Source organism: Dipodomys spectabilis, unplaced genomic scaffold, assembly GCF_019054845.1.
Source record: "Dipodomys spectabilis isolate Male_0828 unplaced genomic scaffold, ASM1905484v1 ptg000038l, whole genome shotgun sequence".
Classification (NCBI taxonomy): Eukaryota; Metazoa; Chordata; class Mammalia; order Rodentia; family Heteromyidae; genus Dipodomys; species Dipodomys spectabilis.
This window is the reverse complement of record NW_024870715.1, coordinates 529,595-547,826: the sequence shown is the minus strand read 5'-3', so window position 1 is coordinate 547,826 and position 18,232 is coordinate 529,595. Positions and strand designations below refer to the sequence as shown.

General features: G+C 36.2%; 1 protein-coding gene across 3 annotated transcripts in view; it reads left to right on the top strand.

Moving 5' to 3' along the window:
* Nubpl (nucleotide binding protein like) overlaps nt 1–7,073 on the top strand; it is a 215,838-nt gene extending 208,765 nt beyond the window's left edge. For 2 of the 3 annotated variants that reach the window (XM_042677407.1, XM_042677409.1), the window contains 2 exons: nt 1,013–1,095; nt 4,791–6,759. In XM_042677407.1, coding sequence (XP_042533341.1) covers nt 1,013–1,095; nt 4,791–4,853 — 146 coding nt within the window. In that variant the 3' untranslated portion in view covers nt 4,854–6,759. Of the gene's footprint in view, nt 1–1,012; nt 1,096–4,790 lie in introns of all 3 variants that reach the window. The other variant, XM_042677408.1, reaches the window with a different exon arrangement.
* Nucleotides 7,074–18,232: the final 11,159 nt, after the last annotated feature.

Sequence of the window (18,232 nt, the reverse complement as noted above, 5' to 3'; positions counted from 1 at the left end):
AAGGACAGACTTCAAGAGTTAAGATAATAGAATAGGAGGATTGTGAATGATCTGTCCGTGTACTTAATAATAAATTGTAATATTTTTGTAACATATTTCTTCTGCATAGTTGGCATTGTCTGGCAGGATACAGAACAAGTTATTTTTATAAAAACATACACATGTTTCAATAACATTTGCATGGATTTTGAGTGATTCTGAGATTATTGAGAACCATCATGAGTCATTTCCACTTAAAACTCTATTGAATTTTAAATCTCAATCTCTGAGAGACTTCATTTGTGATAATGTGGTAGAAAGAGCATATTGGCACTAAATTTTTTTAAAAGAGTGTATTGAACAATGAGTCAAAGCATTTTGCTCTTAAATTCTAACACCTAAGAGTAATAATGTTCTTAGAAAGAACACACCACTCTAATAGCAGCCTGTTTGTTGCTATTTCCTATTATAAACTCATCAGGTTCACAGGCTGTCCATAATGTTTCATAGATTAGTAAATAATCAGAGAAAAATATTTTTTTCTGACAAAAAGGCTAATAGTTGAGCTAACAGGTCTCACCTACCTTTTAATAGGTCTCTTAGCTCACTTGTCTGCAAACATCACAAAGACTATATTGTTGTACTTTTAGGGGACTACTTTTCTTCTGTATCTTTTGCTCTTCAGTTAGGCCTTGTGTGGTATCATGTGTCCGCATTGCATATTACAGGGGGAAACCATTTGCAAATGTCTTTTAAGCTATTCCTTGCTGGAAGACCTCTAGCAAAGAATAAAATAAAGGCGTCATCCCCTGATTAGCTGCCACATGGCAGTTACTACATATGTAATAACTATACCACCCTCAAATGGGAAATTTTGCACCTCGCTTCCATCGGAAATTCCTTTTTCAGACATTTTGCAAATTGAAGATAATTATGAGTGGATGTAATTCAGATGGGTTTAGTTCAGACTTTGTTTCTTTCCTAAGATGAAATTGAGTCTCTGGTACTAATAGATATCTCATGGCTCTTGTAGGAGACATTCCTTTACATCTCAGTATAAGGGAAGCTTCAGACATAGGCCAGCCAGTTGTGTTCTCACAGCCTGAAAGTGATGAGGTAAGTTGTGAATTTTATGTTTTTTTTTTTATTTCTTGTAGATTATATGCTTTTTGATATATAGAAAGTTTGGAAAAAGTAAGCTTATCTGTGTACAGGGCAGATAGATAGATAGATAGATAGACAGACGGACAGACAGACAGACAGACAGACAAGGATTAGTTAACTTGTCCAGTGTTTACAAACTGTTGTTTGTAAGACTTGCTATTGGTGGCTAACAATATCTAAGTGTATAGAATTATTGTTTCGGTTTTACAAGTTTGGTTGATTGTTAGGAGATAAGAACCTAATGTAGTAAAGTATTAAGTTGGATAGATAGAGGACATCCAATTATTACAGATGAGATTTTCATTGCACTCATAATAAATATGACTGGGGAGGTAGAATGGAGACTAGTAGTGTTTCAGAGGCCAGGAGTGTCGGTAGATTTTTAGAGTTGCTGGAACATAAAATCTTTTAGCATAAAATCTTTTATTGTACTTCTTTTTAAAATTAGAAATGAAATCAATTACATATATTGTTTTTTCTAAGTAGTATTTGCTATTTAAGTTGGAAACTGAGTTGTCATCTAGTACTTCGGTTTTGATGTAGTTTCTGACCCCTTTTCCTGAACATTCCGCATCAATCTTGCAATCATTTTCTTTTCCCCGCTTAACCAATGTGCATACTTTTTCACTGTTATTTTGCTTATCTATGACTACCTTTTCATGCTAGTTTTCTTCCTCTAGTCTTCTGAGAATTGGAAAATAAAAGAGCCAAATTTTGTTAAAGCTGTAGTTTTACATAAGTGAAGTTAGTTTTACATAAGTAAAGTAGCTTTATTATTTAGTTTCCTCATTCAGGGACCCAGAGGTTCTTTCTGAGGGTACTGATAACTGAGTTGCTGGCAGTATGATCTTTGAGTACATAAAATAAGTTACTGTAATGAGAGTTTTTCCTTTGTCTTTTAGGTATTAGAATGTTACATTGCCTTTTAAAGCTTTCTTGAAAAGTTTTCAGATATCAAAAACTATAGCCTTTAATTGATTTTATAATTAATGCCTGGCAATCCCAACTACCATAGGTGTACTTCATATGTGCAATATTTGATAAACTTGAAAATTGAAAGCTTAAAAAGTTTACACATATTTAAATTCCTTCTAAGAACAGATTATTTAAATATACTCCATAGTGATTTCTTATGAATAAAAATACATACTCCTTTATTTCAGTTATTTTAAAAAATATTTTCCACTTGCTCATTATTGCATTAAGATAAAATTCTTCCAAAGTAACAAACATTTCTGTTATATAACAGAAAACATATAACAATCACCCAAAGGTATGTTTTTAAATTCTAAACAGCAGTGAAAGTAGCTTTTGAAAGTATGTTTTTAATACTCTGATTTACATTTGCATAGATATCAAGCCTATTTGTTTACTATAGCTTAGGAACATTTCTGAAAATCATAAGACAACCGGAACACTTATGATTTAGAATAGTTTTGATTTTGTGAAATTTCTTCAAAAAGGGTGAGGATTTCATGTACCACATCATCAGCTTTAAATATGAAGACATCTGATCAATTTTAAGATTTAATTAAAACCATAGAGAGGAGAAAATATGTCTTTGTTATTTTTCCATGGAAGATATTACTTTCTACTTGTAGATCACAGGCATTATTATTCTTAATCAAGTCCTAATAATGATAATTACAGTGAGCTAAATATTATCAGGCCTTTTATTCATATTGTTTTCCATCCTCACAGAAATTTAATGCAATAAGTAAAGAGTTGCCATATTGTAATTGAGGAAACAGAGGCTCAAAGAAGTTAAATATTTTCCCCAAGACTGCAGAACTATTGCATTGTAAAATGTGATTAAAAGACAGGTCTCTTTTTGTCAGATCTTGCCTTCTTTCTATTGTATCATCTTCAGGGTCCTATACAAATAGCAACAATTTCTTCAGGTTCTTTTAAGAGACTGGTACAATGCTTAAGTGCACTTAATATATTATCTTGCTTGATATTTAGAGCCTCCATTTTCTCAGATGAATAGGCAGAGCTTCATTTATGTTAAGGAAGCTTGTTCAAGATAGTACTAAAAGCCAGTTCCACACTTGGCTCTGGTACACAGCCCATGCCTTTATTTCCCAGTGCAGTACCTACTGAGAGGTTAGTCCAGTGTGTTTCTGGTACATGGATAAGAAATGTTGATGTGTATAGCGGCAGAGTAAAGCATGGAGGGTTTGTAGGCTTGAGAATCTAATGTATGTGCCAAGGTGCACTCCTCTGGGGAATTGAACTTCTGTGTTGGATTCTCAAAGGAGATCTCTGCGTAGAAGGAAATGCTCTAAATCTAAATCATCATAGGGTTTCATTACCAAACTTACCATCTCAAGCAACTTCCCTAAACCTCTTGAACTCTTGTTTCCAACTATAAACTGATGCCACAATGAGAATTAAAGTGTAAAACAATGCTGAAAAATGCTATAGAATGCAACTGTACTTACTACTTTCTGGAACTTCTTGTATTGTAACACTGAATATTTCCTCTTCCCTTTATTAAAGGGGTCTAGTCCACTAATACCCTAACTCTCACCTAGTAATTGATTGTCTTTGATGACATTAAAAATTCAGAGTAGCAGAATTTGAGTCACACAAGTAGAGTTCCAGATTCTATTTGTTAACTCCTAAATGTTAGGAAGCTATAATTATGTCCTAGAATCTGAATCCTTCTGGTTAGACTTGTAATGAATCCTACTTCCTAAGAATCCTGTTCCATTTCCCTTGTTGCTTGTTAATGGCAGAGCAGATAACTAGAGTCAGCTAGACTATCTGTGGTTCTTAAGTAGCCTAATGTAAAGATCTAGAATAGGAAGGAAGGGTTAATCTACATAGAGTTGAGTTGATGGAAAAAGAAAAAATAGTTTGAGAAATCTGTCCTATCTTTTATCCCCTGAGAAACAGGCAAAAAGATCATGTGTTTAAGGCCAACCTTTTCTCTATAATGAGACTGTGTCTCAAAAAAGAACTTAAAAATCTTAATTATTATAGTGACTATATGAATATGATAAGAGAAGTAAATAATACTTACACAGCAGGTATTTAAAAATTCTTAAAGGGAAAAGTCATGTTCGTTGTGGACATTGAGTTGGCTTGTGGCCCGCTCTGACTTGGGAGCTGACCTCAGTAACTCAATGTACTGGGAATCCCGAGATAAAGAGGGTATGAAGAATGTAACACTGGACCAGAATTTGTTCATGGTATTCACCCCTTGCCCCCAAAAAAGAAATACAACCAAAAACCACAGCTTGTATTGGTATTACAAACCTCAAAGAGAATGAAGAAAGCTCTCTCAGAAGGTAGACCACAGGATGGTCAATACAATCCTCCTTAAAATGTCACCTTTTATGTCTGGACTCCATTGCTAGTTTGCTAGCACTGGGATTCGAATTTGAAAAAACAATAATGGCTAATACGAAATATTTTTTTCAGAAAGTTATCTTCCAAATAATTACCCTCCAAATAATTTAAAATCTCTCTCCTCTGCCTCACCTGTAATATACACAGAATTGTCTTCTCACTACTGAATTTCCTCATCCTACCCAGCCTTTTTTACTACCAAATACACAGGCATCTATAACAAACAGTTCAAGAGTCATTCCATGTCTGCTGGGAGATCTATAGAACAAACGAATTTGTGCTTTTTTCAGGCCAGAGCTTACCTGAGGGTTGCCGTGGAAGTGGTAAGAAGATTGCCACCACCTCCAGAATGATTCCCAAGTGCCCTGGATAGTGCCCTTGATCATAGGAGGACCTTTGGAAATGAGTAGTGTGATAGGTGGACCCTGTACAAATTATAACCATAATAGTTTCCTTTTATTTCTAAGGAAATAATACCTTATTTTCAGATTTGATTTACTAAGCTATGACTTACTTGTGTAATTTGCTTTGGCCGCATGGGCATTTGAATTCATGATTTTGTGCTTGCTAGGCAAGTATTCTATGCACTAGAACCATACCCAGCCATCACAAATACAGTTTTCAAGTATCCATGTTAACTGTTATACTTTGGATTTAAAAAAAAAAAAAAAAGCTGCTATGGATCAACTACGCCAAACTGCATTTTATTTTATTGATCACCATCTTGAGAAATCACAATTATTTGATGTTACAATACCAGTCTGGGAGAAAACTCTTTTGCAGGACCACAATTGGTCATGTAAAGAATTTACTAAACTTGTGTATGGACATAAAGGTGTCACCTCTCACTGGCATTTTAATACTATGGTCTAGGTTTGAATATTATTATGGTACCATGTTAAACGAGAATGAACCTATGCTTCTTCTCTAGACTGGACTTTACCTCAGCTTTAATGAATCTGAATCTCCAGGGTGGTACTTGGGCATATTTTTTTAACAATGATTTTGATGATGGCTTGGCTAATAATGGCAATAATGATAATAAATATTAATGTTTATCAAGTATATTTTGTGTGCTTGTAATCTTCTATTCATGAGTGAGGTTGTACTGTTCATTTAATTTTTTTTTACAAATAAAGAAATGGAGGTATAGGAAAGTTAAATGTTACCAAGGGTTACCTTTTCTAATACATAATAAAGCTGGGATCCAACCACTTGGGTATTTGGATATTGAATTCCTCCTTTTGTGTACAAATGTGCATTTTTCAATTTCAAAGGAGAGAAATATTTATTTTTGAGATCAAATTACCCCTAACCTTCCTTTTATGACATTTCATGAGTTCATGCTTCAAAGAATACACCTTGAAAAACATGTATGTTATTTAATTGAAGCTCAGAGTGAAGGATGTTGCAAAGTCAAGAAGCAAATAGTTGTAAAGTTATAGGTACTGATAGGAGTTAATCCTCAGTTACGGTAAGTCTTCTGTGACCTTCAGCTCTTTTATTCTGTAGTTATCAGGCAGAAAGTTAGAATTGCCATCATTACGAAAATATTTTCACACAAAAACCTCTACTTGATATTGCAGCCTTATGTGTAATACCCAAAACAAACCAAAATTTCTTCAGCAAGTAAATGGTGGAACATCCTGATCATGAAACCACAATTTAAAGTTTAAAAACAATGAAACAATATGAATTCCAGTGAAGAAGGATGCTGAATGTCAAAACGATCCCATAAGAATACACACACGTGCGCACGTGCACACACACACACACACACAATTTCATTTATAAGAACACATTTCTGGCACTATGTTAAGGAGGCATAGGAATAGAAGTAAATGTGGCTATAAGAACAATTTGAGTGATCATAGTGATGATGAAAATATCCTATAACCATGACTGTTTTGTTACATCTTTGTTTTGATAGTTCCATGTTACTATTGGAGCAAACTGTGTTAATATAGAATAGCTCTGTAAGAGGCAACTTAAAAGATGCTTTTGTCATGTCTTGTGAATTAATTAAACTTCTCGCAACTCTGTATCTGTGCCCTTTATCTGAGTTATTCTGTTTCAGTCAACTTTGCAATCACTATGGACTCCAAGGAAGACCAGATTCACAGATAAGCATGTTATTTAGAAGGAACGTCGCCCTTTAGACAAGCAATGTCTTCTTATCTTAAAAGCAAGAGCCAAAATTCAGGAAACCATCTTGTTTCTGTTCTGTTCCAGTAATAAAGTGATAACTTTTTACACCTGTGACTTAGCTATGCATACCTTTCTCATTCCCTGTCCTCAATTCTCCCTATTTCATCTGAAGCAAGTGTCTACACTTCGAAGAGAGCTGAAGATGAACTGAAGTACTGCCTTCCCATGGCTGCCATGTAATAAATCTCCTTCCCATGTCTTTTATTTGGCTTGTGGGTGTAAGTGGTTGGGCCTAATTGAGCCTCCCGGACATTGGATCTGAGATCTAAAAGCCTGGCCTTCATTCCTTCTTACAATGCACGTAAATCTACTGTTATCCCAAAGTAAAAATAAAATTTTAATTAAAACTGCTATATGTGAACCAACATTTTTGCATCAAATTATTTATATTGATTCACATTGTGAATTAAAGCCTTTGTGCACACAGTAGTCATTGTTCATCACTGAGAAAAAAAGAATGTAAAGAGATAGGTATCTGTTTGTATTTTTGTTGTCTATTTAGGAAAGCTACTTAGCTCAGACTTAACTTGGAAAAAGAATGATTTAAGTAAACTTCACAGCTGCATAAATTTAATAGAGCTAATGGAGAAATGAGAAAAAGTCTTTACTCACAAATATATGACTACGGGAAGATCCAAAGTGTGGATCTTCTTCTGTGGCTCTTCACTTCTAGTGAAGTCCCCTTTACTTTTACTACGGATGCTGTAAGGAAAATTTCTGTGTGATTGGAGAATGTTTGCTTATGTTGCAGCGGAAGCTGTAAACAGGAGAACTAAGCTCATTCTAAAAATTTGCCCATGGCTGGCTTTGTTAAGTTTCAAAGATACACACTTACACAGCTTAGTCTGCTAGTTGCTGAGGGATGATATTTATTGCTCATTTATCATGTTTCCATACAGTGGAGAGAATTAACATCCTACTATCCTAGAAGGGAATTAAGCTCCCTCCCTCACTTCACTCTCCAGCAAGGGAAGAATTGACTCATGAGAAAATTTCTGCCTGAGGTACTCTGCATTTCTTTTTCAGCCAATACCTAGGCTTTCTTAGGTAGACCACAGGAAAATAAGAAGGTGTCCATCTTTGCCTTGGACACCTTTCTGACTTAGCTGAGGGTATTTTGTACTTCATTATGATCATACATCTGCTAATCTTGGTTTTGTCAGTACCGAAGCTATAATTTTTTTTTTGGGGGGGGGGGGGTCTGGTCGTGGGGCCTGAACTCTGGGCCTGGGTGCTGTCCTTCAGCTCTTCAGCTCAAGGCTAGTGCCCTACCACTTGAGCCACAGCGCCACTTCTGGCTTTTTTCTTTTTGCTTATGCGGTGCTGAGGAATCGAACCCAGGGCCTCATGCATGCAAGGCAAGCGCTCTACCACTGAGCCACCTTCCCAGCCCCCTGAAACTATAATTTTTACCCTTACGTGAAGTCTGTGCCTCTCAGGTTCAAACCCAACACTACTTCAAGAAAAAGAAAAGAAAATCTCTTCATAGAATCCTAGAGAGTCAGAATTGAAAAGTATATTAGTGTTTGGACTGTCCTACCACTCCACTTGAAGCATGTCTAATAAAAAGCAAATTCATAATGGAAAAAACTTTGGTTAGCTATTGGAGGATGTTATTCTAAAGTGTATTACATATGCAGTAAAACGAGACATAAATATACACACAGTGGACATTCATGTGACTGCAAACCAGGTTAAGAAGTAGAACACAGCCGCCATCCTTGAAGCTTTGGTGTTCTCTCCCACTTGCGACTTCCTCCCTTACAAAGTTAACCTGTATCTTTATACATAATTTTGCCTCATATCTAAATTTTGTATTTAATGAAAGTATGCAGTAGATATTCTTTTGCTCGATATTGACTGCTTTTGCTCAATATTGTTTATGCCTTGTCCACTTTTTCTATGTATTGGATCTATGGCCCATGTCTCTTACTGTTTGTTACCACGTATTGAGCATTTTCTTTTTTTTTTTTTAATTTAATTTAATTTTATTTGTGAACATACTGTACAGAGGAGTTACAGTTACATGGGCAGGATAATGCGTACATTTCTTACCAAGCATTGCAGCCTCCTCCTTTGTTTACCCCTTCACATCCCTTCCCAGCCTCCCCCCTCCCCCCCTAATCCCAATCCTTCTCCTCCCCCCCCCCCCCCCCCCCGCAACAATGTTGTAAAGCTCGTTTTGGACATGACAACTTGTACTTCTCATTGTTGCAACAGGTCCACCTGTATCCTTAAACAACTGGTTTTTCCCCATCTCCTCCACAAGTTATACTGACATCAAATATAGTGAAAGCAGGGGTTATACTGTGGAGGAGTGACATACAAAGCAACAAAGAGATAATCTTATAAATGTGTTAGAAACACATGCATGAAAGAAAAAAAACATTAAAATACACATCTAAGGGTGTATTGAGCATTTTCTTTAGACTATAATGAATATACACAACTTGCTTCATTTGGATTGATGCCGATATTTGCTCCAAACATTTCTGTACATGATTTTTTTTTTGGTGTCCATGTACTTAGGTGTTTTTTTTTTCATTCCTTCTACGAGAAACACTGGTACTTATTTGCCAACACTTCACTGTATATTTATTTTGCATTTTCCTAATTACAAATGATGTTGAACAACTTTACATACATACATATATGGGCTAATTAGATATCCTCTTTACCTTATCATACTTTTTGCTCATTTTTGTATTGTATTGTCAGTGTGCTTATACATTCTTGATAGGAATCCTTTGTCAGTACTATGTATTATACATACTTTTGCCTGTCCCTCTCTTAATGAGAACTTTTGATAAATGCAAAATTTTAATTGTAATGTTTCAATTTTGTTATTTGATTTTTACATTAGGCATCAAGGTTATGAAGCTATCATCTACTCTGGCTTGGATATGATGTATTCCTTGAAGGTTCATGTTAGAAGACAATGGAATCTTTAAGAGGTGGTCTTAGTGGGGGTGGTTAGGTCTTCAGGAGGATTAATGCTTTTCTTTCTAAAGCGCACTTACTCACAGGATGTTGTAAGAGGGTTGGTTTTACAGTGAGCCTAGTACCTCTGCATCTCTCTCCAGCATATACCATTCACCACTTCTGTTAATACCACCCACTATTCCTGCAGTTCTCCTGCTGTTGCGATACCATCCTAACCAAAGCTGAGCACATCAGTACTTATACTCTTGAATCTCTACAACTGTGAGCTAAATAAATCCCTTTATAACCTACCCACCTTAGATACTTTTTATTACAATTACACAAAATAGTCTAAGACATCCTATATTAACTTCTGGATCTATAATTGTTTTGCCTCTTAGATTTTATTCTACAGTACATATTGAGTTTTTGTTACTGTGCTCTCTGATGCCACCTTCTGTGTAAATGAACCAGTAACTCAACAACTTCATTCTCATCATTATGTTCTTCATGAATGTTTTTGCAGTTTATGATTCTTTGGCTTTCCATATAAATAGCTTGCAAAATCCAAAAGTAACAACAAGCTACTGAAGAGAATATGTTTAGTTTGACAGGGTAGAAAAGACTGGAAAGCGTATCACATCCACACTTAGAAAAAGAAACACTCTGAGCTACAAAACCATAACTTTTCTGAAACCCAATAGAGAAGTGAAGTTGCAGCATATCCACGAGCCTGAAATGCAAGGAAAGGTGATTACCTCCAAAGAGAAAGAGTATGCATGCATTGTCTTGCCTCTGGAAAAACACAAAGGAAAGATTCCAAGCAAATTGCAAACAGGTAAGAAAATGGAGTGAAGTTTGTTTTTTTTTTTTAGTTCCAGGTATATTTTATTTTTTTGTGTGTGAAAATACTGTAGAGAGGGTTACAATTACATGGGCAAATAATGAGTACATTTCTTATCAAGCATTGTAGCCTCCTCCTTTGTTTCCCCTTCCCATCCCTTCCCATCCTGCCCCTACCCCCCCCCCACCCAATCCTTTCCCCGCCTGCACCAAAGTTGCAAAGTTCGTTTTCGACATAACGACTTGTACATCTCATTGTTGCAATGGGTCCACTTGTATCCCTATTTAAACAATTTGTTTTTCCCCTTCCCCTCCACAAATTATACTGACATCAAATACAGTGAAAGCAGGGGTTATACTGTGGGGGAGGGACATACAAAGCAACAAAGAAATAATCTTATAAATGTGTTAGAGACAATCGCATAAAAGAAAAAAAAACATTTGAATACATATCGTAGGGTTCATTTCCATAACATCACCTTATCTGACCTTTTCTGCTTGACTCAGACATATACTAGATACTGCAAATAAGGGAGTGAAGTTTAAAAAAAAAAAAATTGCTAAAAACTGAGTGTAGGGTAACAGGAGAATGTGGGAGATGGGAAATTTGCCCCATCCTTGGAGTTACGGATGCCTAAGAACTGAGTGCAAGGCAGAGAACTGAGGAAAGCTTGCTTTATTGGTATAGACTTAGAAGAGGGGAGAAACTACCCTATGAGAAAATTGCAAATCACAAGCCTACAGGGTGGCTGTGAGGACAACAAACCTTGTTGCATTAGGGCATTGATGAAGACCCACTATGACAAGAAAGAGAGAAAAATAGAAAAATCCTCTTCCTGATGGAGAAATGAGAAGGCATCCTGGTTCCAGGCTATTAAAGATATCTTTAACATTAAAGTATAGATGTGATCTCTGAGATAACTTATTTGCTAATATCAAGGACACTGAGCTTGCCTAAAGCTGAGGCTAGTCCATAACAACAGAACTCAAGATTCCAGAGCAAAGTAGCAAGCACTAAGTATCAAGTCCAAAGCTGGACACTGGTGGTTCATGCCTATAATCCTTGCTGCTCGGGAGACTGAGATCTGAGGATTGAGACTGAAAGTCAACTCAAGCAGAAATGTCCACAAGACTCACCTTCAATTAAGCAGCAAAAAGCTGGAACACCTGTTATGAACATTAAAAACAAACAAACAAAAAAGGCCTAGTAAGAACTCAAAGCCCCGAGTTCAAAGCTTGATACCAGCGCTAAAAAGGAAAGAAAGAAACATCATTCCACTGCTGTATAAAAGGGCAAAAATGAACAGAAGTCAAAAGCTAAGAGTTAGGAAGTTAAGAAAAATTCTTTGGCACCTCAGTCTACAAGTTAAGCACATGATAGGACTAGAGTGATTTGGGGCTAGTGGTTGACTGAAGGTAACCATAACAACGAAGCCCAAATAAGGAGCTCCTGGCCAGGCTAACTGTCCTGAGTGCTAATGTTCTAGTAGAAAATGATATGTGCCCACTTCTAACTATAAATGCTATTTTACTCCATTAACTTTTATTTTACTTCATTATTAAGAGAACAAAAATAGGGGCTGGGAAGGTGGCTCAGTGGTAGAGTGCTTGCTTTGCATGCATGAGGCCCTGGGTTTGATTCCTCAGCACCACATAAAACAGAAAAGGCCAGAATGGCTCAAGTGGTAGAGCACTAGCTTTGAGCTGAAGAGCTCAGGGACAGTGCCCAGGCCCAGAGTTCAGGCCCACAACCAACCAAAAAAAAAAAAAGAGAACAAAAATATAAAAAACAAGAAAAACCAACCACCTGTCAAGAGAGAAAAAAATTAATAGAGTAAGATAGATGATCTATGAATTGGTATGATCCAAGAAAGAATTTTAAATATGTCAGTTTTAAATATGTCAGATGTTCAGTGGACAAAATCTTAGGGCAGATGAGGAATTTTAGTAGTGAGATGGAAATGCTAAGAACAAGTAAAACTGAAAGTTTAGAAATTAAAAACAAATAAAGGGGCTGGGAAGATGGCTCAGTGGTACAGCGCTTGCCTTGCATGCCTGAGGCCCTGGGTTCGATTCCTCAGCACCACATAAGCAAAAAGATAAAAGCCGGAAGTGGTGCTGTGGCTCAAGTGGTAGAGTGCTAGCCTTGAGCTGAAGAGCTGAGGGACAGCACCCAGGCCAAGAGTTCAGGCCCCACGACCGAACCCCCCCAAAAAAACAAATAAAAACAGTAACAGATAAAGTATGCCTTTGGGCTTATCAGTAATCCTGATACAGATAAAGAAAGAATCAATGAACTTGAAAATGGGTAAATAGCACCTAAATTGAGTTAGTACAAAAAAGTAAAAGTCTAAAAGCACATGCTATAGTTGAGAATACATTGGCATCTCATATGGAGAACAGAGGAATACTAGAACTGATGAAACACTTAAATAACTCCTGCCAGTTTTCAAGAGGCATCAAACCACAAACATCAGAAAGCTCCAAGCAAATCATATTGAAATGATTGAAAATCTTAATGATAGTAAAGGAAAATACTTTATATTACATTCAAATAAATCCAGCAAAACTACTCAGTGAGGTGCTAAAATGAACAAACAAAATTGTTCACCCTGAATTCCATTCCAATAGAAATAACATTTAAAAGGGAAAAACTTCAGACAAAAGCTGAGAGTGCTCATTAACAGCAAACTATGCTATAAATATAGTCAGAAGGTTTCCAAGTGGAAGGAACAAAATATCACACAGAAACTCCAATCCATACCAAAAAACAATCCCTGAAATCATTATAGTCATGATTAATAGTAAATACAAGGACTACTGTCTTAATTTTAATCATTCTAAGAGATAAATTGACTAAATGAAAAATAGCAATGTAGCCAGGCGCCAGTGACTCACGCCTGTAATCCTAGCTACTCAGAAGGCTGAGATCTGAGGATCGAGGTTCAAAGCCAGTCCTGGCAGGAAAGTCAGTTTATCTCCAATAAACCACTAGAAAACCGGAAGTGGCACTATAGCTCAAGTGGTAGAGCAATCGCCTTGAGCTGAAGAGCTGAGGGACAGCACCCAAACCCAGAGTTCAAGCTCCACAACCAAAAAAAAAAAAAAAAGAAAGAAAGAAAAGAAAAATAGCAATGTATTGTGGGTTTATAGAAAGTATAAACATAAAAAATATACCAACAGGGGCTGGGAAGGTGGCTCAGTGGTAGAGTGCTTGCCTTGCATGCATGAGGCCCTGGGTTCGATTCCTCAGCACCACATAGACAAGAAAAAAAAAAGCCGGAAGTGGCACTGTGGCTCAAGTGGTAGAGTGCTAGCATTGAGCTGAAGAGCTGAGGGATAGCACCCAGGCCCAGAGTTCAGGCCCCATGACTGGCAAAAATAATAAAACTAATAATTAAAAATATATAAAAAAACATATATATACCAAAAATAACACAAAAGTGAGGTCATATTTAGAATGTAATTTGTACACTTAATTCTTATATGTGAAGTTCTGATATGAAATTGATATATTTGAAAGTAGACTAAATTCAAAGCTGAAAATTACAAATCTTAAAAATAAACTAATACATTTTAAAAATAGTAAAACAGTAGTGGAGATAAAAAATATTAAAAAATTGTCTAAAGCAGGAAGAAAGAGGTACAAGGAAAAAAGAATACAATATAAAATAGATTGTAATCTAAATATGCTTGTAATTTAGTAAACAAAAATATCCCTAGCATTCTAATTAAATGACAAAGATTGTCAGATTAAATAAAAAAAGACCCAATTGTTTATATCATGAAGCCTTTTTTGTCTCCTTCCCTCTTTTCCTTCTTTTCTTGCTTCCCTCCTTCCTTCCTGTCTTCCTCTTACTATGTTGCCTAGATTTGTCTTCCAAGTCCTGGGTTCAAATGATCTTACTGCCTCAGTCCCCTGAGTAGGTAGGAGTAGCAATGCCATCACACTTGGCTAAGAAAACTCTTAACTATAAAGGTGAGAATAGATTACAAGCAAATATGGAGGCAATAGATGATGTAAACATTAGTCAAGGGTGAGTATAATATTTTCAGACATTATAGACTTCAGATCAATAAATATTACCAGTGAGGAAGAGAGACCTCACATAATCATAAAGGTTAATTTGAGTAATCCCTAAGTAATTAATAGTGCAAGAATAAACAAGAAGACCAAAAACAATAACCATTGATACTTATGTCACTCCACCCCTAAACAGCAGAATGCACATTGCTTTCTTATATATGTGGGACACTTACCAAGACAACCTCATTTCAGACCATAAAACATACTTCAACATATTTAACATCAGATCATGTGAACTGTGTCCTTTATCATGACAGGATTAAATAGAATCCAATAATTGAAAGGTATCTGGAAACTCACAACTCTGTGGGAATAAAGCAATTTTTTCTCCATGAGTCAACAAGGAAGAGAGAGGGCAAATTATATCTTGAACTAAACTGGTACAAAACAAAGCTTATCAAAATTTGTGGGATGCAATGCTCACTAGGAATTATAACCCAAAATGCTTATTTTAGAAAGGAAGTTTGCATATCTTTGAAGTAAACTCCACATTCAGAGCCTAGAGATAAAAGAGCAGATTAAACCCAAAGCAATGGAATCTTAAACAGAAATCAATGAACCTGAGAAAAGCAATTGAGAAAATAGTGAAATCAAAAGCTGGCATTTTGAAAAGATCAAGAAAATGGACAAACTTTTAGCCAGACTCATTAAGAAAGCAGAGAAAGAAGACATAAATCACAAAATCAGAAATAAAAGGGGACAGTGCCAAGATTTTACCAACAATTTAAAAAGACAATAAGACCACAAACAACTTTTATCATAAAACTGACAACTGAGATGGAATAGATAAATGCCTGGAGAGAAATGGTCAAAGCTCACTCAAGAAATAGATCACTTGAATAGTTATAAATGATTTAAGGAAATTTAAATTAAGAAACAATAAAAAAAAAAAAAACTCCATCCCTACATGCCTTCATTAGAAACATGCATCCAACATTGAAGGAAGAAATAACAGAAAAATAATACAGAATCATTACCAACTCATTTTATGAATCCACCATTCACTAGCATTTGACCCTGGGACAGACAGAAGATTATAGCCAAAGATTCTTCATTAACATAGATACATATCCTCAGCAAAATATTATTTAACTCAACATCATAAAAATAAATATTATGACCAAGAGGCCTTTCCTCTGGGAATGCAAGATTGGCTCAATACTTGAAAATCAGTCCACCTAAGCAGCAGATTAAAAAACTATCTAAAGCAGAACAGACTAAAGAGGAAAAATAACATTTATCTCAAAAAGCATATGGCAAAATTCAGCGTTCACCTATAAAAGTTCTCAACAAAGTAGAAATAGAATACATTTTCAACCTGTATTAATTCAATATAAAACTGGAGATCTTACCTGTGTAACAGAGAATAAAGCAAAAGCATATGCATTAAGAAAATATAAAAATTATTCACAATATTATCTGTGGGGAAAAAAGATAAGTTGAACTAGTAAATGGAAATAGAATTGTGATATACAAGGTCAGTGTACAAAATTCTATTTTATTTCTGAAAAATAGTAATGAGCAATTAAAATTGAAAAGGATATAATTCACAATTATATACCTCTTCTAGAGGTATATACAAAAGTATATACAAGGAAGTGGCGCTGTGGCTCAAGTGGTAGAGCGCTAGCCTTGAGCTGAAGAGCTGAGGGACAGCGCCCAGGCCCAGAGTTCAAGGCACACAAAAACAAAAAACAAAACCAAAAACAAAAAACTTAGTTTAGGGGCTGGGAAAGTGGCTCAGTGGTAGAGCGCATGCCTTGCATGCCTGAGGCCCTGGGTTCGATTCCTCAGCACCACATAAGAAAAAAGCCGGAAATTTATAAGATTATTTCTTTGTTGCTTTGTATGTCCCTCTCCCACAGTATAACCCCTGCTTTCACTATATTTGATGTCAGTATAATTTGTGGAAGAGAAGGGGAAAAACAAGTCGTTTAAGGATACAGGTGGACCCGTTGCAACAATGAGAAGTACAAGTTGTCATGTCAAAAACGAACTTTACAACTTTGGGGGAGGGGGGGCGGGGAAGGATTGGGTGGGGGGTGGGGGAGGCTAGTAAGGGATGTGAAGGGTAAACAAAGGAGGAGGCTGCAATGCTTGATAAGAAATGTACTTATTATTTTGCCCATGTAATTGTAACCCCTCTGTACAGTATGTTCACAGTAAAAAAATAAAGAAAAAGAGCTGAGGCCCACGACTGGACCCCCCCCAAAAAAAGAAAAAAAAAAGTATATACAGGGAAACTCCTATGGAGTATTCACATATGAATCAAATAAAATATATAAAAGATCTGTTATGCTGACCACCACAAATCACTAATGAAAGGGATAAAACATGTAAAAGAGATGAAAGAAAACACAGTGAAAGTCACCATGTCTATTATTGGAAAAATGATATTGTTAAGATACCTGTTCTCTCCATATTGAACACTATCCAATGCTATCCATCAAAGCATAGGAGATATGTTATTGAAATTGGCAATTATTTCTAATTTTTTATGGAAATTAAAGAGGCCTGGAATAGCCCAGAATACAACTTTGGGGGTGGAGGGAAAGAGGGAAGTTGGGGAGTAGACTAGTAGTTACCTGAATATGCTGTATTCTACAAAGGGTACATAAAACAGAAAAAGACATAGAAATGATTGCATACAAGACATAGTAAGAACCTATTGTTTCCAATTCTTGAAGTTCATTTTGATATGCTTTAAAAAGACTAAACAAGCTGGACGCCGGTGGCTCACACCTGTCATCCTAGCTACTCAGGAGGCTGAGATCTGAGGACCACGGTTCAAAGCCAGCCCAGGCAGGAAAGTCCGTGAGACTCTTATCTCTAATAAATCACTAGAAAACCCAGAAGTAGTGCTGTGGCCCAAGTGGTAGAGTGTTCGCCTTGAGCTGAATTGCTGAGAGACAGCACCCAAGACCAGAGTTCAAGCCCCACAATTGACAAAAAAAAAAATAAGAAGACTGAACATAGCTCCCCTATTGCCCAGTAATCCCACTCCTGGACATTTACCCAAATGACCACAAACAAGGTCATACTAAAGCTACCAGCACAGCCATACTAAAGCTACCAGCATTATTTGCTATAGCTAAGATGTGGAGCCAATCCAGATGCCCCTCAGTAGACGAATGTATCAATAAGATGTGGTAAAGATACACAATGGAGTTCTATGCTTCCATCTGAAAGATTAGCATTGCCCCATTTGTAAGGAAATGGAAAGACCTGGAAAAAATTATATTAAGTGAAGTAAGCCAAAAAAGTAGGTAGCATGGTTTCCCTCATTAGAACATGTCTATGATATTCTTAATAGGGGATCTCAATAGCCCAAGAACTGGAAACAAAGGTTCTTATTATGTCCTGTATGCAAGATTTGTTTGTTTTTAAGTTTTCTGCACCCTTTGTTTAAGTATAAGTTTGTATAAGTTTATCCAATCCATGGAAAGGAACAGGAACAGCAGGACAAAGGATGAACTAATGCAAAAATACTCACTTAACCTATGTTGGAAATGAGCTATACAACTTGTGGAGGAGGGGTATGCCAGAGAAAATGAGGAGGGGTAACTATTTAAAAAGAAATATACCATTACCTTACCTATGTAACTGTAACCACTCCCCATTCATCACCTTTACAATAAGGATGTATAAAAAAAGAAAATTTTCAGAAATTAT